The following is a 24352-nucleotide window of genomic DNA, read 5'->3' on the forward strand; positions in this document are numbered from 1 at the left end:
TTTCTTCTTCTTGAAGAATCAGATTTGTTAACCATCAGGAAGATTTTTTTAAAAAGTTAATTTTGCATGTTTTTTGTTCAATCATTTTATCATTAAATATGACACCCTCTCAATTTACATGCGAATGTGAATAATTTAGTGCAGAAAAGGGATCTATTTACCTCTCTGGGATGTGTGCGCGCGCGTAACCGTGCACCCGCTATATCATTTGGTCTGCAACTATGTTCGCGCTGTTTTTTTTTGTTTGTTTTTTTGAGAATCCGTGGATAGCACAAAAGGTTTACAAACTTTTATTTTTGAGCGTTTTATGGATTTTATTTATAACTGTTTATTAATATTCCAGAAAAAGGTTTATTTTGAAAAATAGCTTGTTTCCATCACCAGTTCTTCGCGTGTTATTTAGGTCATTGACTTCCGTTGGTACAAGCTGTGTTCAGCTCTGGTTTCTCCATTAGATCTACATCTGCCTCCTAAGCGGTCCGCCTGCCCGCGCGCGCGCTGGCATCTCCTGCGCCACGCGTGCACGCCTCTTCCTTACTTCTTAATGCTCCGCGTGCGCTCGACGGCTGTTAACTGGAAAACAATTATCGAGTTCCAGCAGGAAAGATGCTCTCGGTGGGTTTTCGTTTCAGCACGCTGGACAGCGCTTGGGGAAGTTGGCGCGCACTGCTGCGCCAGGACGCACGGGGATTCTACTGAATTTTCTTGGTGGGATCTGCTGGAGACACGGGGGACGCGTGATCATGGTTCATCTGAGGTGTTTATCAGTAAAGAGAGGCGCGTGTGACCCCAAAGTCCCGGTGTGAGACATGGACTTGGCTGAGAGCATCACCGCTTTGCTGATTTTCGTGGTCGCCGTCGTCTCCTTGTTGTCCAACTTGTTGGTGCTGCTATGTTTTGTTCACAGCAGCGAGATCCGCCGCCAGGTGCCCGGGATTTTCACCATGAACCTGTCCTTCTGTAACATCCTCATCACCGTTCTAAACATGCCAGCTACTTTGCTGGGGATTATCCGGAACCAGCAGCCCTTCGGGGACTGCGTTTGCCACACAGTCAGCTTCCTGGAGACTTTCCTGACTGCCAACACCATGCTGAGCATGGCAGCCCTCAGCATTGACCGCTGGATCGCCGTGGTGTTCCCGCTCAGCTACTCCACCAAGATGCGCTACAAGGACGCGCTGATCATGGTGTGCTACTCCTGGCTGCACTCCTTCACCTTCTCCCTGACGGCGCTGCTCTACTCCTGGGTTGACTACAGCCACGTTTACGCGTCGTGCACCTTGCAGTCGAGCGAGGAGGGCAGCGGCAGGATCAAGTTCACGGTCTTCACCGTCGTTTTCCACGCCACGAGCTTCATGCTGTCCCTGCTCATCCTGTGTTTCACCTACTTAAAAGTGCTGAAAGTTGCCAGGTTTCACTGCAAGAGGATCGACATCATCACCATGCAGACCCTGTTCCTGCTGGTGGACATTCATCCAAGGTAGATCACCCCATGCGCCTCCACGAGAATGGTGTCTCTTGCTCTTATGAGTAATGGAGATGTCCTTTTATTGTTTTTAGCGTGAAACAAAGGTGTTTAGCAGAGCAGAAGAGGAGAAAGCAGAGAGCCACGAAGAAGATCAGCATCTTCATAGGCTCCTTCATCCTCTGCTTTGCGCCTTATGTAATTACAAGGTAAGTTAGCCTCGCGGATGCTCATAAATACGTGATAAACTCTTGGGCAACAGCTGAAACACGTCTTCCAAGCATCTTCCCTGTTCCATCTACACTGATTTGAACTTTATTTGTCATTCAATGGAATACACATCTTTTAGTTTCTGCACATGGAGTTAAACAGAGCGTTTTTAGTGACCCACAAACCCATTTTCATCCAGATGTGGGAAAAGGATGATCATCCATCAGGTTGTAATTACTTGTGTGTCCACAAGGGGGAAGGGGTATTTACAGTTTTTCTCAGTCGCTTTTGTACAATTCTCAGATCAGAATTGAAGTTTGCAAATACGTGTGTGCATTTCTCAAAACAATTTGTACAAACAGCAAAACACTATGGATTTCTTGGAAAAGCCTGTAACTTCCTCAAAATCTTGAGGTCATCTCTCAAAACTAATTCTTTATGTCATTGAACATGTCAGTGCCATCAGAATGTCAAGTCCTTGTGTCATTGTCTACGAACAAGACAGTCAAATTATTTAGTCATGTTGTCAATATAACTGTGTACTTTAGAGGGAGGTTCTGATGTAAACTATGGCTAAAGTTTTGATGACAATTATTGTAAAATGTAAGTTACAGCTTTTTTGTTTGATTGCAAGAGACTGGACAAGATTCCCATTTATACTTTTATTGTTCATATTGTAATTTGTTGACAGACCATGTCATACCAACATAGAAAAAACCCACTGCAAACAGTAACACAAAGGAAAAAGAAAGATAGGACAATATTCTGTCCAACAGTACAGGCAGTGCAGTAGGAATTGGTGTGGTCTTCCTACACCTCTTGTCGTTCCTGTATGTTAGGCCACAAATTCCTATCCACATCACAGCCAATATCCTCTCTTGCAATGCAGTGAAATATGTTTGTCACATTATGACAACTTGGTCAACCATTTTGCAGTTAATGACTTATACGATGAACTAATGACTAGGAGTTTTGAGGAGTAAGACTATTGCACAGTGAACTATATAATACATTTTGATTAACATGACATAAACAATTGATAATCTAGTAAAGAGCAGAGAATTGTACATAATCATTTGCATGGATGTACTAAAGCAATTGCAACTTGTTCAAAGAAGTGAGAAACTGCTTATATGATGTGCACAAGTGACATCATGATGTGAAGATTGAACAAATTGTTTTGGGAATTTCATTCTGATCTGAGAATTGTACTAAAGCGACTGAGAAAAACTGTAAAGTAAGATGGTGTGGCTGTGACCCTCTGACCCTCTGGAATTTTCCTGCTGCAGTTATTTGGGTGGTTTTATTTTGAAGGAATGCAGCAAACAAACATGAAACTAATCAGAAAATAAAAATGTAAAAAGAAGCGTAAATAACTTTTCCTGCCCTGCTGATTTCAAATGTTTTCATACTCATAAAACAATGTAAAAATACGTACAAAAGTTAAGTAAAGCATAAAAGGGGTGGGACTATGTGAGTTTGAGTCCTCCCACTTCCTTTCAAGCAATTAATTAAACTCTTTTTGACAAACTTCACATTTAATAGATTCATTGTGTCATGCAAACATACAAATATGTCTAATTACGTTTAAAAGTAATTACAGATAGATAGATAGATAGATAGATAGATAGATAGATAGATAGATAGATAGATAGATAGATAGATAGATAGATAGATAGATAGATAGATAGATAGATAGATAGATAGATAGATAGATAGATAGATAGATAGATAGATAGATAGATAGATAGATAGATAGATAGATAGATAGATAGATAGATAGATAGATAGATAGATAGATAGATAGATAGATGTAAACTTTATTAATCTCCCAGAGGAGAAATTCAGGTGTCCGGTGGCAAAACACACAACCACACACAATAAACAACAGCAAAAAGACAGTTCACAAAATAATATCAGTTCATATCAGGCAGGTTCATTAAACAGCCTGATAGCTGTAGGGACAAATGAGTTCTGAAAGCGCTCTGTCCTGCAGCGCAGTGAAAGGAGTCTATTACTCCGTGAGCTCCTCTAACCAGACATCGTGTTGTGCAAGGGATGTCTGGGATTGTCCAGGATGCTCTGAGTCAAGGCCCTCATCCTCTTCTGCAGCACAGATCCCAGAGAGTCCACCCTCCTCCCGATCACAGATGCACATCTCTTAATCAGTTTGTCCAATCGAGTGCAATCCCTCGTGGTCATACTGCCATATTATAATGTCATACATATGTGTGTGGATGTATGATATGCATCTTCTTTACTTTGAAGTTTTAAAATTTCCATTCAAGTAACAAATGATGTGACGTGTCTTCTTTTGTTTTGATTGATTGAAATAAATGAATTTCAAATTTCTATTAAATTAAAAAAATCCTTTATGTAAAATAACTGAAAAGCTTAACCGATATGATCTTTGAAAAAAACAAACATTTTATGGATCATGCTTTTACATTTATTTTTTAGATTTTACTAAGTTGTATTGCATTTTTATTGTTCCATAGACAAACTAACGGTAATAAGGCCCACAGAAAAAAAATTTCTTTCCTTTTTCATAAGTTGTTATTTATTGCTGACCAATAAATTTCACATAATCCATATAAAAGATTTTATATGGATAAAGATTAAAGACGACATGGTTGAATAAAAAAAACTTTAAAACAGCTCAGTTTAGTCTGCATCTTTCCATATTTAGGTTTTCTTAATTATTAGAACAACACATCTGGTTTGGTGTGCCTGAAAAAGCTTAATTAAAGTCAGTCATTTCACACATATTTGCATGAAAAATGCAGCCCAACTCCTATAAGAACAACAAGAGGCAGAAATAATAATATTGATCTGATTAATGTTCAGATTTGAACTAAAAAAATATGTCTGAATACATAACGGACTCATCCAACAAAAGTGGATGAAGAAGCTGTATTCTACGGTGGCCCTGAAGTGCAAATCCCCCTAACAAATCACTTAAAGCAAAAACATATTGAAGATCACAACGACATTTAAAAAAGCAAAACATAAACATAAAAACAGCATACATAATCAAAACACAATTCCAAGGAAAGAGAAATAAAAATGAAACATTTCAGAAAGCAAAAGTAATTTCAAGAAATCAAAATGATGTTTTAAAAAATGAAACAAAAAGAAGAAAAAGTTAGGTACTGTGGGACAGCACTGATTGGATGATGACGTTAGTCCATCATTTCAGTTCAAAATGATTTGGCATTAAGCGATACTTGATATCAGGGGCAGAGCTAGAACATTATATATGGGGGCCAGGAGGGGGGCAGGAAACTTTGTAAGGATGGCAAATGAGAACAGCAGAGTGGAAGACTATTACAAATACTTATTTCAAACAGTTTTATTAGTGTTATTAATATTAAAACAGCAGTTCCTTTAACTGAGGTGCCATTTCTAATGGACATTGAAAAAGCATTTGAAGAAACTCAAACATCATCATCCAATCTTTGATGTCCCAATAGTGCCTAACCTTTCCGGTTTTTTATTGTGTTTTATTTTTTTGACATTTCATTTTGATTTCAAGAAATTACTTTGGTTTGCCGAAACCTTTCATTTTTTTTAGAATTGTGTTTTAATTTCTGAAATTTACTTTGAAACCTTTGAGATCTTGAAAATGTCTTTATGTTGGGGGATTTGGTGTGATTTGACCTTCAGGGCCACCGTAGTGCCAGACTACCCTGTATTTCATGTTTCCCTTGATCCCTCCTCAGGTTGGCCGAGCTTTTCCCGTTCGTGGACGTGAACCGCCACTGGGGAATCATCAGTAAGTGCCTCACCTACAGCAAGGCTGCGTCCGACCCCTTTGCCTACTCACTGCTGCGTCAGCAGTACAAGAGAGTCCTGGTGACTGTCGTTAACCGGCTGCTCCGCCGCGACCTGTACCCTTCGTCGGGCCACACGAGTTCTTTAGACACAGAGAACGACTTCTGTCTTCAGAGGGTCAGCTAATGCCACGCACAGACACAACTGATACAAACCAGATTGCAGGCCTGGGAAAAGGTTGGAAGGGTATGAGAGGAGACAGCAGGGGAAGAAGTGACCAGGGGAGAAAAGATGGCACAGACAGGGGTCGGATTGTGGGTGGAGGATGGAAAAACTAAAGAGAGCAACAAGAAGAAAAGCTGTGGGTGGAGAAGAAAGAAAAGACAGCAATGAGGGGGTGGACAGATGGAAACAAGCTGAAGAGAAGAATAGGTGAGGGAGTGATAGAGTCGTAAACAAGGTGTCAGGGAATCATCAGTGTCAGCAAAACACACAGATGAAAACAAATCCAACCTGTCCGTTAGGGTTTGGGGTTGATCTTCACCTGATGGACCACACAGCTGGAGCAAGGCTTCCTCAACTCCTCAAGAGACGCTTAAAAAAGGGGTTCTCCGTCAAAATCTTTTCATCTGGTAATTATTTTGGCAAAGCCACGCTTCCCGGAGACGCCGCAGAAGCTGGCCGGCAACCGTTGATTCCCACGGAGAGGTGGAGACTCAAATGCTGCAGATTCTAGCCATGTTCTATACTGACAGTGTTTCTCTGAAGTGTCTTGTCCATCACTGGAAGTTGAAGCACTTTGTTGACATTTCTGTAGAGTTTATATCATTAGAGAAGCTAATACAAGTTTACAGGAACTTCCTGGTGACAGATTGCATCGTTGGTCTTGTCAACAAATTCCATAAGAAGACAAAAATCTGCAAACGAATACTTCAATGCTTTTAATGTTGTTGTTGTCTGCTTTGGAAATGAAATAGCAAAAACCTGAGAAAAAGTTGGTTTTGCATCCCTAATGAAACCAGAATCCAACCACTTTTGCTCTCAAACTCTCACATAAGGTGAACTAAGAAAGAGTGTCTTTACTAAAATTAAGTTGCAGTTGGCTTTTCTGGAAAGTTGACCGACTTCCCAGAGAAAAACTTGCTGTTGCTGCTTTGAAAATATCCATTTTCAAAGCAGCAACATCCAAGCATTCTTGTTGTCAACTTGCAAACCTGCTCAGACAGGTTATTTCTTACCCAAGTAAAGAAATAAATAAATCAAACCAAAACTTCTAAAGCAAAAAAGGCCTAAATCTTACCAAACAGTGCATTGTATACTCACTCTTAACTCAGCTGTAGCAACGCCCGCATCTGAGCAAACAGAGTACACAACCAAACTTTATCAAACCTTACAAAATAAAGAAATGTCCAAACCTGACCAGACATAGTAATTAGCGGTGTAATGATTCATTTTAACAATCTGATTCACTTCATAATTTGTGGTTGGCAATACGATTCATAGTCGATTTTGGTTCATTTTGAACAATTCGATTCATGGACCTAAAATGGATCCAGGACATCTTTTGCCAAAACTTCAGCCAGTGTGACTCAAAGATAAAATACCTGGCTACTGAACAGTGCAGGTAAAGTTTTCCCGATTCCTTGGATTTCTTCAAGATCATCAAGTGTAAATTAAATATGCGTACAAACAAACAAGTTAACAGGAATGAATGTCAGTCCTAGTTTTCTAGTTTTATCAAGTTCAGCCCACTGTTGTTTTTCTACATCAAAATAATCCAAAAGGAACATTATTAGAGCATTCTACCACACTGTATTCTCACACGTCTTTGCTGGATTCATAGTGTTTCCACACACTGGACTGTAATGATGGCGTGATCTGCTGTTATCACATGTGAATGGTGTCCGCTGTGATGCACTTGGTTGTTTTTTACACTATAGTAATGTGTCTCAATCCAAACAGTATTTTCCAATATCAATATTATTGATTTATTTAATCTGAAAACAAATATTATAATAGTATAGATCGATTTGATTAATAACTTGCCTCAGACAGATCGATCTGGTTGGATCGTAGGAATAGGAACAATTCATCAATTAAGTTGATTTTAATCGTTACACCCTAAAAGCAAAGTGGTGCCTAAACCTAAATAGAGTAATGGATACGCCTAACTGGAGCATTGTCTACAACGAAACAAACAGAATAGTGACTCAACCTGACTAAAACAGACTGATGCCTAAACCTAACCTCATTCAAACAGACAGAACAATAACCAAATATGACCAGAGTAATTGTCAGATCTGACAAATACGATTGATGCTGAAACCTTTACAAAAATAGCAACGTGGACAATGACTGTGACTGATTTAACTTGAACCCGCTAACACCGGAGCTGTAGCTTTCAACTACCTTGACTCTTCAACCATTTACGCAATTAACGTAAGTCCAGCGGATGCTGAAGTGGGGAAAAGCAGCTTCGGGCTATCACGCAACACTGAACATTAGTAATGAGTTGCAAAGCTGAAAAGCTGCTTTACTCCAAGTCAGAATCATCTGATTCACGTTGATTGTGATGACTTATGGTACATCAAAGAGTTTGTGTTATTTAGGTGTGGCCGGCGACATCTCCAGTGTCAAAGGTTAATTTTCTGGATGAAACACCTGCTATGAAAAAACATAACTCCTAGACTTGGTTATTTTTTTTTTAAATTTTAGGATATTGACTTGACAGCTTTTGACTCTGGATCATGTTTATTCCTGTTAATTTAGCAAATCATGAGTATCAGCATATGTAGTGCAAAGTTTACACACCACATAAACAGAATTGCTGCTCACCTTTCGGCTTATCTCTTCAAGGGTCGCAACAGGTGGTTTGGCAGAGATTTTTAGCCAGAGTCTCACCAGGTCCCCAGCCCCTTGTGGCTACATAGTTACTCAGTAACGTGAAAGTTCTTGCACATAAAAACACATCCATAAAGAAAAAAGCAACTTGTTCGGATGTGTCTCAATTAGTATTTTGTTGCAACTCAACCAAATCAATATGGCTTTGAAGCTTTTCATGGATTTTGTTGACAATAAGACAATATTTCTCACCACGGGACTCCTATAAAGTGTGTATTTTCAGCTGAATGTACCTAGATAGTCACTGGAGATGCATTTGTAACAACTGTGCTTCATTTCGGCAGTTGACTCAAAAGTTTTTTATGGATATTTACACACTGTTACATATTTTGCACTGTACAGGAACAACCTTCTTGTTTAGGTGACTGGGCAGCAATGTGATGTAGCAGTGGTCTCGAAGTGCTTTAAATCACACGGTTTTAGTGTTTGTGCCAGAATTAAACATGTGACTTATTTTTGCTTTGTTTCAACTGTTCTGCTAGTTAAAACAGAGCAGCTGCTTTATCATGAAAAAGGTGTTTTTTTTGGATGTACATCCCTCACATGTACTTCCTGTGAGGCACTTGCTGTTCTTTGCAAAGTAATTCGCTATAAGTGGAATTTGTGCAATAAAAGCTGTCAGATATGAAGCTATTAAAGCTTCTAATGGTTTCTCAGTAATGTGTTTGAATCAAGTTAATGCCCACCCAGTTACATCATATTTATTTCAGGATTGCAATTGAATTTTTTTATTTTATTCATTTAACCTTTATTTCGAAAGGAAGCCGCTTGAGATAAAATCTTTTTTTTTCGAGAACCCAATAGGCACCAGCACAACTAAAAACATAAAATCATGAAAATAAAACACATTTACAATCAGCACATGTACACGCTCTGGTTACACACAGAAAGAATTATTTTAAAGCAGCTCAGGGAGATGTGTTCCTCCAATTCTTAAACATTCTTAAACATCTACAAATCAGCAAATTTGTTTTATTGAATATTCCTTCTTTTTACAATATTTGCAGCCAGTTTAAACTTAGACTTTGTATAGACTTTGTGATGTAACCCTAATCCTTAAATGTCAAAGTGGATGCTGACAACGGTACGCTAACTCCATCATGTCCGACAAAATAAAACCAAATAAATTGACACAACTGTCGTAAAACAGGTATTTTCTAAATATTTTCTCAAAGGTGAATCCTTTGCAACCTTATTTTCTGTGTACGTGTAACATTGGAGTCGTTTTATGCCAAATGCGTTTGGTATGTGGAAACAACTGTTGGACTGAAACCATATGAATGGGTTAGTTCAAAAGGGGTCCAAGTCCAAGAGGTTTGTTTTTCCAGGAAATGATTTTAATTGCATAACTTAAAGGGAGGCTACACCAAATAATTAATACTAACCCAGATTTTGCACCAGTTCATAATTTACAAATGCTATGATAGGAAGCACCTCACTTTTATAATTTCAGAGGAATCTACAAAAATGCCAAACCTGGCCCAAAATTTGTGCGTCAATTAGGTAATTTTAACATGATATGTGCACCGGTTACGCGATATAAAAGTTATACATCAGTGGTACATGTGTGAAAGTCCATCAGACATAAGGTCGTGGAAAGCCAAAAATTTGTGCATGTATATAAATTTGCAGGAACTAATTCTCAACTGACCTTAAATTTTGAACTGCTCAAAACCGAATTCACGGGTCGGCTGAAACCCTAGACCGACATGTTCTCACATTGACGAATGCAAGAAATACTTGAGAATTATTTATATCACGCGTGTATCACAAAATACTAAAATTTCAGACGTGGAAAATGCACAAAATGTACGTAGTGGCTGTGTGACACGACCTTTAGTTTGCGTAGTAGTAACTGATGATCACCATACATTAACAAAGCAGCCAGCACAATGCAGTTTTCTATCTAAGGCATTGATGATGTCATATGTGCCAGACACAGGAGCTGTTTTGGTACAGGGGCCTTTCCTGAAGCCTGATTCAAATGGAACAAAGTTGGAGGTTAGAAAATGTTTTAGTTGAAAATTAACGTGAGGTAGTTGCACATGTTTGTTGATTTATCCCCAAAAATTTGAGAAGTTTTAGATTTTGACTGGAAAAAAATCCACAAGTTTAGTTCATTTGTGCATTTGCATCTATTGGAGCTAATTATACAGTGGAAGACATTTACAAAAAGGCTGTGATGGCACGGGGTAACCTTCAGTGCAGCAACAATATTGGATGGTTTCATTAAAGAGACGGGTTAAAGATCATCTCCGTGGGTTAGTTTATGTCAACTCCTTTAATAGCTATGTCTCAATTTCGTGCTTGGAGCCAAACCAATTCTAATTATTCAAAGTATTCAGTGACTGAGAGAAAGGCTCATTTAATCCTCCAAATCTCAGATTTTAAGATGTTAGAAACGGCTCTGTCTTGTTCAGACGCCAGGACTCGGCTCATCTAACACATCATAGTTATACCCGATCATCAGAGGCTGATAAGCAAAGAAGCCGCTAATTAAAACTACTCGAATAGAAAATGTATTCATTGTAAAATATGAGTTGCAGATGGTCGGGTTTAGCAGTTAGCCAGTAACTGAAAAAAGACAGATTTTTTTCCAAATTTCAGTAGACTTTTGCATGAAAATTTCAAGTCACTCTATTGTAGATGCACGAATGTTCAGTGCCAGATTGAAATGGCTTTAATTGGAGCAGATTCCACTTTTTCTTAAAATTTTCTTGTGAAAAAACTCATTTATCTAATATGCATATATAGTTTGGCTGCTGTTTCCTAATTGAATCCTAAAAGAGTCTTCGGGTGCATACATACCGGGCGTGTGACAAGCATTAAAGAACACGCTAAATACGAGTTCTTGAATGCACATACAGCTCATGGTGTTCACACTGCATAAGCAGGGAGGACCTTCCTCTTCTTTTTTTTCCTTCTGTTTACCAGCACATGTTCACCACCTTCAGTTGGTGCGATATGTCACATTTTTTCCCAGGCTTTTTCTTTTACAGCTCTGTTCCGATATTTAAAAGACTTGGTGTCACATGCTTCCAGTCGGGCACAAACCTCAATTATTCTCTCCTCCATGATCAATTACCAAGCGGTTGACAATTCTGTGAATTAAAACGAACAACATCCATACATCGCTACCAAATCCGATTCCCTGATAGGTCAAAGTTCAACCTGGGTTGACTTTCTACAACCATTCAATGGCTGCACATTTTGTATGCTGAGCCGGAAAACGGTCCTAGAAACTTGAGTAGCTACCATAAACGCGCATTTACACAGACTACACATTGAAAAGACGCATTGCTGAGGGCGGTGTGAATGTAGCTTTAGAGGCTTTAGAGGCAGAAGCTCTCAGAAGTAAAGAGGATGAGGCTTTTCAATCCATCAAAGTGTGCAGTAAAAAACCATGGAAATGTTTTCCGGATCCACTCTAATAAAAATTGTGATTGTCCCGTTTTTTTAACATGTTCTTGTGACGTTTTTCTCACAATGGAGGACATATATAAAGAAATTTAAGCTTAAGATTGCATTTCTGAGATCGTCTTTATTCAAAGAGTTAAGAATTAGAAGCAGACAGAAAAATGCCGTTTGAGAAAGAGCAGTTTTTGGGTGTCCAAAATACATTGGGAGGGCCACAAGCTCCCTGCTGGACTCCGCAATGGGGGGGGGGGGGGGGGGGGTGTCGACAACATTCTGAGATGTAAATCTTCCAGACAAAAACCGGCATATGTCTACTAAAACTCTATGATGCTCAACAGAAGCCATATTTGGAGCACTACCATGTCCTGAGGATCAAGGCAAAGGATTGTTCTAAACTGGAAAATGTCAGAATGGCACGCTGTTATCTGTAACCACAGATTCTGTGTCCTCCCAGTGAAAGAGGAGGAAGACCTTACTTCCTGTTTCTAGTTTGTGTGCTTTGAAAGGAGCTGTTCAAGAAATGCATGAGCTCCCTGCTATGATGCATATGTTGAGAGAGGCCTTTTGTATTTTAGGAAAATGCACCAATTTGATGCTTCCATAGCAGCACGTCTTCATTGGCAAAAGAGTCTGGGGCCTTAAGTGACCTGCCTTAATTTACGGTAAATAAAAGAAACTCAATATCCGATTTGAAACTTGTGAGGAAATAATTTCCTTTTCTTTCAATGCCAGACATTTGACAACACTCCAAACTTTTTCCAAGCCTCCTCTTCAGACCAACACCCCTTTTTTTCTCAGCACCATTTCCCACAGAGACATGTGATCACAAACACTCTCTTCAAGTACATGCATGCTCTCCGTAGAGGATTGACTCATATAAAGATTGGTTTCCACTCAGCATCTGCGCCGCGCAGCGATTTGCATAATGTTAAGGGATCCAATCAATATTCCTAATTTAGCTGAAGTATACATGACTTTTCTCATGCATCAACTCTGCACCGACCTCTGCCTGGGTGCCCCCCTCCCTCAATGAATAATTAGGCCCCCCGTTATGCTAATTCAGATCTGCTCAGCCTGACACAAAGACCTTTTAATTAGTTGAAGAAGTTGAGAACGCTTACTTAAAAAAAGGCACATGGTGTGAGATGTGTGATCATCTCTGGGGTTTTCTTGCGCATCTGCAGCTTCGAAGCGAGCGTAACCGAGGTGTGTGCAGTCAGATCAGGTCTCCAGGAAGCTGCAGGAAGCTTTCCTTTTAATTGGGTTGCTTTTCCAAATTTTGGCACATTATTTACGTAAGGGTTAATGGCTGATGAAGTGTCAGAAATGAATGCACGCCATGGAAGCCTGAACCGTTTCTGATATTGCACACTTCAAAGGCCATTAACCTGCTTATACCATGGTCACTTACAAAATAAATAAATATTCAACCATTTTTAGTACTTTATTGTGGTTATTTGTTCGGTTTAGATCGCTTTTTCACAAATACAGATATATATCTATATAGATATATATAGAACTGTAAATCGTCTTTTTAAAATTTACAAAGAAGATTTAAAATACTAGCAGAACCAGAGTTGTTTCAGAAAATATGGATCCATGTGTGGTATTTGATGGCCAAAGCAAGGAACCTCTTAAGTAGTTCAAAGTAGATGAAGCTTTGGCCAAATATGACGAAACCATGTAATTAGTGTGTTAGTGACGGCCCCCCTCAACTCAGCGGGTCGTATATCTAAACAGACTCAGTTTGTGATGTAGAAAATATAGATATTTATATAGATATATATGCTGATCGTCACGATGTGTTAAATAAAGCATCAGTTCAGAGAGAAAGTTCACCTCTTACCGCTTGTTGTTGTCCAGATGATGAAGCTAAAGTTCTTTTTAAAGAATCCAGGGCAGTGATATAGAAGATTTAAGCTGTGTGTCCGGAACTTCTTTTTTGGGTGGATTATCACTTATTAATCCACACCCAGCAGCTAATCAGAATCGAGTATTCACCCGGACCACGGTACAAGTGTGAATAAAATAGAAGATAGAATGTAGCTGCACTGCAGCTTCCATGTACTTAAGTGAGCATTTTTCCTGAACCTGCTTCTACAGGTTCAGCACTTAGCTGATGAGAAAAGCTGCTGTGTCCTTCAGGAAGAGGCTGAACCTTACACTCTCAATGATGTTTGTGGCTGAGATTGAAAACTAAAACACTTTACAAAAATTGAAGTGAATTTTGAGGGTGATTAAGCAATAAGAACACAGAAAGTGCTCTACTTTCCTGAGCTAGGGTCCACAGGGATTTTAAAAAAAAGCCACCTATGTTTCTTCTCCTTTTTTGCTTTTTACATTTTACGCTATAATTTTAATTTTTGTGGAGGTGATCAGGGATTCCATTTTATTATTATGCTCTTTGATTATGTATTTACTTGATTCTTTATACATGTGCTTGCTTGCTGCCAAGTGAACAGTTAAACCTGCTTGCATCACCAGATAAGAAGTGCCGGGCTCAGCGGCAGGGCGGTCTGGGCTTCCTGGTCTATGCTTTCTTTTCTCTTCTGAGTTGTTTATGGAACAGAGACACTTGTGGATTGTGGACTAGATTTGCGGACGTGATCGTCCTCGACTGGAAACATCTGCTTGTCTGCACGCACACAAACAGAATCAATCTAATGACGCAGTTTACATGCTTACATGTTGCTCTGTTGGCTGATAAAAAAAAAAAATGTCTGCTTTGGGAGCAGAGAGAGCACAGATGACTGTGGCGAAGCTTTCGCCTGGTGGTTTCTGATGCGTCTGACTCTCCTCTCCCCTTTGCAAAGGTTTGAACTTTCATGCAGAAACTTGCTTTATTTATGCCTTTTCCCATTGCTCATTAGGTCTTTGGTGTCCTGAACCATTCCAACCTGCGAAGACCACACTTTTCAATTGGAAAAAAATAATCTAAAATTGATGTTTGTTTCCCAGAGTGCAAATTATCTGTGAAGATTCTCCTCCTACCGGGATGGTTCCAGGGCAGAAAAACTTTTAAAAATAGTTATTTGGATTTAGTTGTAGATTTGCATCTGTGCTTTTCCTCTGCTCCTGACTCACAAAGATTTGAATAAAGAAATACTTAAAAATGCAATTTTAAGCCTAATCTTCTTTATGTCCTCCATCATCAGAAGAAATGCCACAAGAACATGTGAAAAACACCAAAAACACAAGGCAATACTTTAGGCGCTAATTTGACACGATAAATGAGCTTCATCATTTCTTCACAGGGAACAAAAACAGCACCTCAAATGATGTTTTCAAGACTTTTTCCCCTTATTTCTCCAAGAAGTGTGAAGATAACATTTAACATAAATATACAGAGTCTTTACTTCTAATCCTTATTTGAGTGATAAACAGATACTAAATACAGGAAAAAAGTTTAAGGGGAAAACTGGTTGCAAATAGGAAATATAGAACTTTATTCAGATAAAATAAGAAAATTAGTGGACTGTATAGTTTTACAAACGCATACAAAGTTAAACTAATGAGGGAAAATCTGCCCTCATGGTTCATGTCCTCTTTTCACCCTGGAAAAATTTCCTCTGTAACTCGAGAGTCGTCCGTAATCCTGGTATTGAAATGCCTTCCGGGGAAATTCACTAGGACTGTTGTTTGGCGTCTTGAAGAAGCGCGCTCGGAGACAGCGGGCCGGCAAAGAGGAGCCGCGTTTTAACGCAGACAGACAGCCTCCCAGCAAAATGCTGCTCCTTCTGTTGCAGATTTTCCTCCACTTGCCCCTATCCTCACCGCTTTGTGACCCACGAGTCAGAGGTAAAAAATCTTCTCCTTGTTCAGCTCTCTGGGTGTGATGCTGTGTGCGCATCTGGAGTGCAACTTTTTTACGCACGACTTTACTGTTAATCCCACATATATTCTATAAAATGTACATCTCGTCTATGCCAAATCATATTCAGAGATTATCCCTGATGACTATATGGTTTGAACCATTGTGAAAACGTCTAACTATTGACAGAGCCTTGTTTCTCAACGTGTTTACCATAAAGTTGACCAGATTACAGTAATTTTTTCCATGACACAGTCACGCATTTCCAGAAGCAGCTCTGCCATCTAGTGTCTGCCTCTGTGACACTTTCCTTATGGATGTGTCTTGCAGGGCTGTGTAGGCCAAAAGTGGAAGAAAAACGTGAGTATCCGCTGGTTTCATGGAAGACTTGAGTCATACAGGAGTTTTCCAGAGTCCTAAACATCACAGTAAAAAAATAACAACAACGAATTATTCAACTGTTACCTCAAATTAATCACTTGTGGGCAATTAGTATTTTGTACACACAAAAGAGTATTTGGTGCAAACCCATACTATTTTGTGGGTACTAATTTGCATTTTGTGTGCGCAAATGAGTATTGTGTAGGCTCAAATTAGTATTTTGGGGCTTTATATAAGTATTTAGGGCATATAGACTCGCACAGAAATTAGAATTTTTCTGTGTACTAATTTGTATTTTGTACACAAAATTAGTATTTGGTACAAACAAATACTATGTTGTGGTCTCAATTAGTATTTTGTAGGTACTACTTTGCATGTTGTGAGCACAAATTAGTATTTTGCATTAATAAATAATTATTGTGTTGGGTCAAATAAGTATTTTGGGGCTATAAATTAGTATTTTGTGCATATAGATTAGCATTTTTTAACCACACAAATTAGTATTACAAGCACATGAATTTGTAGTAGGATTTCGTGATACTTAAATGCTCATTTGTGGCCACAAACATACTACTTTGAGGTAACAATATATTCATTTATTTTCATTAATGTCATGTCCAGGGCTCCATCATCTCCCTCTCTCTATGTTTTTTTCATTCATTTATTTATTTGTTCCTTTCATGAAAATTGATGTTCAAATGTTTCCATGTTTCTCTTACATATTGAACATTTTCATGATTAGAAGGGAGCAGAATTGAAGAACACAATTCTTATAATTATCTGCTCCCTTTTAAACATTACAGTTACATTTCTCACACCATCACCTGTGGTCAGATTTCACAATGTACAGTTCCACTACACAGTAAATACATTCCATCCATTTAATACATACATTCCAAAAATTCCATTCAACAGTCAAGTTTGTACAAACTAATTTGTTTAGCTTTATACATCCGTTTAAATTGAATAATAGTATGTTTAGAAGCTTTATTTATGCAATTATTTTTGGGGGCCGGGTACTTTTGGAACAACAAGCTCAAAGAGACAGACAAAACTCAAAAACTCAGTCTGTAAGAAGATTTAAGCAGGAACAGCTCACATTGACTCCTTAATCAAACCCTTAATAGAATGTGGTGTAAAACCATAAAACCTTTGAGTATTTTTAGATGATCGATGGTATCATCAAATATTTAAATTCTAATTTCCACGGATAATAGAAATATTGATAATAAGTTATAATAATAAAAGGTCTGACACCATCCTCATCATTAAAAGTAATTGAAACGGGTCCTCAAAGTAATGTTTTTTCTACCTCAGCTAAATGCACAGATATCCCTCTGTCCTACTGCTCCGACATGGCCTACACCCAGACCATGTTCCCCAACATCATCGGCCACAGGACCTGGCAGGACTCACATCCCAGCATCGAGTACCTCCTGATCTGCGTGGTGGAAACTCTGATTGGTGGGGAGTGTCACCTCCAGTTTAGGATGCTGAGCTGCTCCGTTTTGGCCCCGCGCTGCGAGGGGGAGAAGATGCAGAGGCCCTGTCGAAGTGTCTGTCAAGCCGTGCACAAGAAATGCAGACGTGCATTTGTCGGTATAGACATGGCGTGGCCCTACTTTCTCGATTGTGATCGCTTCTTTGTCGGACACCAAGAGGGATGTTTTAACCCACTGGAGAACATGAGAGGTGAGAGACGAGCACTTCACTCTGATTTGAGTTCAAACTCTGTTTTCTGTTTTTTTGTTGTTGCTTTCACTGAGTCAAGTCTGCACAATAAGACCATCCAGAAAACTTCCACTAAAAAAAAATGTTGCAGTTTCTCTGAAGACCACTTGGGGGCAGGTTGCAGAAGGAATCACTCTTCCATTAATTCCATCATTAAAAATTCCAACTTTACACCCGCAGATAGGTTATGACTTTTCTGTGTTTTGTTTTCAGAAGCATTTTCTGATGTTTATTGAAACATTTCTTTTGCGTGTACGCTTAGGTAAAGGGTCAAATGTTTTGAATAAATTGAGCCCAGATTTGTGCAGTTTGAAGGTTGTGTTTTTTACAATGGGAGCTGGGTTGACCCCTTTGGAGCTTTAAAGTCCCACTCCAAAACTCAAAAACATGATTTTCATCCATTTAAATTTCCCTCTGACCTGCCGAACTCCCTTTTTCAGAGGTACTGCTGGTAATGCCCTTCCCACTTCAGGCTTAATTTTTGACATTTCTGTCTACCGTTAGTTTGAGTATTTCTGCTTTTACAGACAAAGCAGCAATTTTGATCTCAGGGAAGTTTCAGTGGAGCAAAAACCTTTTATTTTGCTAAGCAGTTTAACTGGAATGCCTTCTGTCCCCACATAAACCCGCTTGAAGGCTGGGGTCTGAGGATATTTTGACATGTTTTTCCATTTTAAGTCGACCCTATAAAGAGACCGTTTTTTCCTGTGTGTGTGTTCGAGAAAAGACGATCTTAAATTGCTAAAAAGGTGCCGTCAGCTGTGAAAACTGCTTACTAATAATTGGAATTCTGATGCGGCTCCAGCATGTGTGACCCAGATGGTATGGTGTGTGAATTTATGAATGTAAAATCTCAACTAAAGTCTTCAGTTTATGATCAGAGTGACACAACACATCTTTTGACACAGAAATATTTTCAAACTAAAGCTGTGTTTGTGCAAACCTCTAATAGCCCAGTTAGACATTTTCCTGTGGAAAACCTTGTGTGCAGTGATTTTTCTACTTACTTGTTGCTTGTTAAAACTTTGGTTCTTTTTTTTAGCTTGCACATGTCATTTAAGGAATTTAAAACATGAGATTTTGTCTAAGTGTATTCAGTTTTACTACAAATTTGGAAAAGTGTTACTAAAAAGCTGACTGGTGACCTGTTCAGGGTGGACCACGCTTTCACCAAACAGTAGGAACAATAGTCTCACCCTGAAAGCCATTCAGTGGGTAAGGGAGATGGATGGATGAATGTCTACTTCAATTCTTTGCTATAAAACTACTGTTTGAATTCCTTTTTTAATTTGTAAACCTTCTTGTTTTTACTAATTGCACGAATATTAATATGGAAACATGTGATGGTTAATGGAGTAGACTGGTATAGCACTTTTCTAACTTCCTCCAAGGCCAAAGCACTTTACAGTCACAGTCCCATTCACACATTCACAAACTGGCGGCCCCGCTCCGCTGCCGAACACGGGCGCCAACCTTCCACTAGAGGCAAGGTGGGGTTCAGTTTATTGCCCAAGGACAAACCTGCAATCTTCTGATCAGAGGTTGACCGCCAACCACGGTTGCCCATGATCATTTTTTGAGTTTTGATTTGCTGCTGGAAGCCTTTGGAAGCCTTGCCCCAATCTTTTATTAGCATTTTATTGGCGCAATTACTATTTTGTGGCTACAAATTAATAAATTGTACACACAAATTAGCATTTTGTACACACAAATTAGATTTTTCTGGCGCAATTTAGTATTTTGTGGCTCCAAATGATTGTTTTGTGGCTGTAAATTTGCATTTTGTGCACAAAAATTAGTGTTTTGCGGGTGCAAATTAGTGTTTTATAGCTACAGATTAGTATTTGTGCTTACAAATTAGCATTTTCTGGTCACAAATTAGCCTCTTTGTGGCTACAAATGAATATTTTGTGTGCACGAAGTTAGTATTTTGTGGCTACAAGTTAGTAAATTGTGGGCACAAATTAGCATTGTGTGTGAAAAAAATTGCATTTTGTTGGTGCAAATAATTACTTTGTGCACACAAAAAAGTATTTTGTGCAAATAAATGAGTATTTTGTGTTCACAAATTAGTCATTGGTGGCTACAAATCTGTATTTTGTGGCTACAAAGTAGTATTTTGTGTGGAGGAATTTGTTTTTTTTTTGTGCTAACAGAATCATATTTTGTGCAGCAGAGCAGCCAGGTCAGGGGGATGAAACTCTACAAGTTCTTCTCTTAGAAGACGCTTCGTTGATGCAGTTCACCTATTACTCTTACAATGATTTGATCCACCACCTGAAGAGGATTGAGGCCCGCTGCTTCACCGTGGCCAGGACCTACAGCATTGGCCGCAGCATGGAGGGCAGGGAGTTGCTGGTGGTGGAGTTCTCTGGCAATCCCGGGGAGCACGATCTGCGTGAGTACCACTTCTCCAACTCGTTCGTGCTGTATAGATGATTCAGCATTGCGTGTGATCTTGATCAGTTGAGCCAGAGACCAAGTTTGTCGGCAACGTTCATGGCAACGAAGGCCTGAGCCGCCAGCTGCTCATCCACTTGGCTCAGTTCCTGTGCACGGAGTACCTGAGAGGGAACCAACGCATCCAGACCCTCATCAACACCACTCGCATCCACATCCTGCCCTCCATGAACCCCGACGGGTTTGAGGTGGCCACACCCGGACGCAATGAAACCGACCACAGGGACAACGCAGAGGTGACTCCACCGTGTTATCTGAACGCTAATCTCAGATTCTCATGGAGAATCTGCTCTCGAAGTTTGATCGGTTTGTGTAATTCTTCAGCTTGGCAGTTTTAATCTGGGCACTAACAACGCCCAGAACATCGACCTGAACAGAAACTTTCCCGATTTGACCTCCATCGTTTACAGAAGGCACAGACAAAAAGGCCACCGTACCGACCATATCCCGATCCCAGACTCTTACTAGTTTGGTAAGGTAAAGAACAAAATCGATTCAGCATCTACCATCACTCAAGGCTTAATTCCACTCCAGCAAATAGATCAACCGACTCCTCTTTGCTTGATCCGCTGTCTTTCAGGTGGCACCAGAGACTTATGCCGTCATGAAGTGGATCCGCTCTGTGCCATTTGTGCTTTCAGCTAGCTTCCGCAGTGGGGACCTGCTGGTTTCATACCCGTACGATCTGTCCAAACATCCTCAGGGGAATGACACCTTCTCCCCAACCCCAGATCAGAAGGTAAAAGCCAACGCCTCATCCGGCAAACACAAAACCCAATTTTCTCTGCCATTCAAAAAGGTGCAACTTTATTGAATCTTTAACAAAACGCCCACGAAGTTATAAATGCTGAGAGAATGAGTGGATAAACACCTAATAGATTGACCTGGACAATCATCAGATTCAAACCCCCAAAAAAACGTGGATTTAGGGGGGATTTCTTAACCTATTATCATCAATACAAACATGTTATATATTTTACATATTTATTGTTAGAAAAATGATAATCTATGCAAATTTCCTGCTTTTTGAAAGAATGAATGGATTTTTAAATGGTTTTAGAAACTGTATGTTATGAGTTAATTAGTATTGATGCTTTTTCCTTTTAAATTGCAGCACACATAGAAGATTTGTTTCAAAGAATTAGTAAAAATCTGCCAAAATAAAGGCAGGTGGTAAAAAAAAACCAAAAAACCAAACCTTTTCAAACACTGTTTTTTGTTTATTCTTCTAGGTTTTTAAATTCCTTGCAGGAACATATGCAAACGCACATCAAACGATGTTCATCAATAATACTAGTTGTGATCAGCGAGGAGCAAACAGCCGGAAAGGGATCCTAAACGGAGCACAGAGGTCCAACTTTGCAGGAGGTGAAAGCATGCATCAGCAGAAAACACAGCTGCAAACTGCCCTGCAGCCGCTAGAGGCCGCTGTTGGATCAGCTGTGAGGACAGATCAGGGCAACTACAATCGAAAAAGTACTTTCCTCGTGTTTTTATTCATGCTTCCAGGTATGCAGGACTTTAACTACCTTCACACCAACTGCTTTGAGGTGACATTTGGCGCTGGGCTGCGACAAGTTTCCCAATGGGGAGGGACTCTTCCTCAGCTGGCATGAACACCAGGAAGCTCTCATTAAATTCTTGAAGGCGGTACGTAATGTGTTCTGTTTTGTGTTAACCTAGTATTGGAATAAATGTACACAATTTGCTGCCCCAGGTGCATCGAGGCGTCAAAGGATTAGTAAAAGATGAGAATGGCGAAGGAATAAAAGGAGCTCGGATATCGGTCAGAGGAATCCGGCATGACGTTACTACCTCAGGTAGTATTATTATTTGATGAAAAATTGTTTAAGGTAAAACTCCTTTGTTTACATTAAAATACAGTTTAAAGGGAGAAAAAATTACTTTCTTGAATTTTTTACACAGCAGGAGACGAAAGGAAAAATAATTTTAAATCTTTTGTACATAAATAACTACAACATAATGAAAGGCAATTTTTGGCTGTTATGTGAAGAATTTATTTCATCCTTTTAAGTAAAACTCGACTTTTCGAAGAGTTTTTCTCTGTCAGACTGCATTTCGATATTAGGTTAGTGTTTTCAACCGGTGAGCCCAAGTATGCGCTTTAGAAAATCATTCAATTTCACCAAATTGGTGCATATTTATCTTGGTCAGGATGTCCCCTCTGTGTTCTTTCAAACAGGTCCAGGTAGTTGGGAATATGAAAGATCAGAAAATACTTTTTTTCTTTGTGTTCATTTAATTTCTATTCAAAACACGTTGATTAGTATGACCGTACCACAATTTAGCCACATCTTTAGCCGATTGCTCTCTTTTGGAAGAACTTTGACCCCTTAAACTGTCGCCGCCAAGCATTCTTAGAGGCTTAATCATATCAATCCCATCAATCACGGTTAACATCCTCACTCAAAAGGTCTCTCCGTTTAAACAAAAATAACAGCTAGAGATGATTTTTAGTGGAATAGTTTTCCACCCGGATTCATTGTCCAACCGTGTAATTACTTTCACTACATTTCCCATAAATCAGTGGGTTAATGTGACAGCATATCTGTTAGATACTTTCTAACTGTCTGGATTGAAAGACAACTTCAAAATCAGACTTCAAGCAACCTTTAAAAAATGTAATTTATAGCAAAATAAAAGAAACGACAGTAAAGTTAAGTGGCCAACAGACATATTTAACTAAAACTAAACTGAAAGAATTGTTTTTCCCCCAAAAAATTGAAACACTTTTTAATTTAAACAAAAAAAATGAATGTATATATTTTTGGCTATATATATATATATATATATGAATAAATTGAGAATATAAAGTTGTTCCTGCTATAATATAATTGTTCAAAATATACATATCTTTTTGCATAAACATGAAAATAAACAAATAAAAAAATAAACACTGTTTGAATAAGGACAATCATTAACGTTAGTATTTATAAGTTATTTTATAAAAGCTGCATGAAAAAACAGATACTGTAAGGTTTGTACAGCCACCTATAGCCTTTTTTTAAATGATTGGAAGCTATTGCAACTTTAATCCCAATTTTTAAGAAAAACAGCTTCAACTTCAAGCTTTTTATGCCACAACTGTTAGAAAAAGTACACGTGAGGTCCTGGAGGGACTGCTACAGCAGTAATATAGACTAGAGAGTTTCACTTTTTACACTTTTGATAGCTGGTGTGCTTTGTGATTATGGACAAGGAAACACAGATTTAAAGTAAAACTTTATATTATAGGATATTAACCCTTATACTGTGTTCGGGTCAAAATTGACCCATTTTTTACACTTAAAAATGAGTCAATTTTGACCCAAACAAAAAATAAGGGTGAAGTAAATAAATGCTTGACAATTTGGAAGTCAGCCCAAAACATTTTCTTTCACACTCAGGTGAAAACGGGGAGTACTGGCGCCTCCTCACGCCCGGCATCCACATCCTATCTGCCTCCGCCCCTGGCTACGCCAGAGCCCACAAGAGAATACACCTTCCCCCCAACATGCGTAAAGCGGGTCGCGTCGACTTTGTGTTGCGGAGAGCTATTCCGGAAGGAAACGTCACCCTCCAGACGACAGAGGCCTATGAACGATTTGACCCCCACAATCAATACGAACGCTACACCCAAATATCTGCAATCGGGCAGAGGAGCGGAGAAAGGGCAAATAAACCCTGGTGGTGGTACTACCTATCCTTGCTAAATGGCCCTGCGCCCACCTGGCTCATCAAAGAGTATTAAAACAAAGCTTTTTCTGAACGTACATGCGCCACACACGCTTCAACACTACTCTGCACGCTGAAATGCTGATGTCAGCACTTTGAATTCCAAATATCTACACCTTTGTGAAACTTTAGATTATAACTAGTCTTCAATAAAAGTGTTTTTAAACCCAAATATTTGTCAAGAATCTGGTCACCTTTGGAGTAATTACACCGCTTATCCACAAGGGGGCAGTCTGAGTCAAAAATGATGCTGAAGTTTGAACAAATGATGGTTGGCACACAGACACAGTCCAGTTAGCCTCTGTGTTGTGAATACTTGCCTGGGATCTGAATAGAGAGAACATTGAGATCATGAGAATCATTAAAGGGAAGAAGAAGAAGAAAGTGGGTAATGAAGGATTTCTTTAATTCACCTCACTTGGCCTCATTGCCCTCAAAGGGGAGCCTTCCCCTATATTCTGCCATAA

General features: G+C 39.2%; 1 protein-coding gene and 1 pseudogene across 2 annotated transcripts; both read left to right on the plus strand.

Moving 5' to 3' along the window:
* The first annotated feature begins 207 nt into the window (after positions 1-207).
* Positions 208-9006, plus strand: gpr78b (G protein-coupled receptor 78b). Its single transcript, XM_004079807.5, has 3 exons — positions 208-1480; positions 1561-1674; positions 5398-9006. Exons 1-3 carry the CDS (start codon positions 810-812, stop codon positions 5633-5635), a joined length of 1023 nt encoding a protein of 340 aa, XP_004079855.1. The 5' UTR covers positions 208-809; the 3' UTR covers positions 5636-9006.
* Positions 9007-15290: 6284 nt separating this feature from the next.
* On the plus strand, positions 15291-24057 carry LOC101161584 (carboxypeptidase Z-like; annotated as a pseudogene). The gene is made up of 11 exons (XR_013651033.1): positions 15291-15565; positions 15909-15938; positions 17277-17651; positions 19864-20088; positions 20157-20386; positions 20475-20627; positions 20731-20889; positions 21383-21518; positions 21660-21800; positions 21868-21970; positions 23558-24057. The product of XR_013651033.1 is annotated as a carboxypeptidase Z-like (transcript).
* The last annotated feature ends 295 nt before the right edge of the window (positions 24058-24352 follow it).

The sequence above is a fragment of the Oryzias latipes genome, chromosome 18 (genome assembly GCF_053564925.1).
Source record: "Oryzias latipes strain Hd-rR chromosome 18, Olatipes_Hd-rR_3.1".
Taxonomy (NCBI): Eukaryota; Metazoa; Chordata; class Actinopteri; order Beloniformes; family Adrianichthyidae; genus Oryzias; species Oryzias latipes.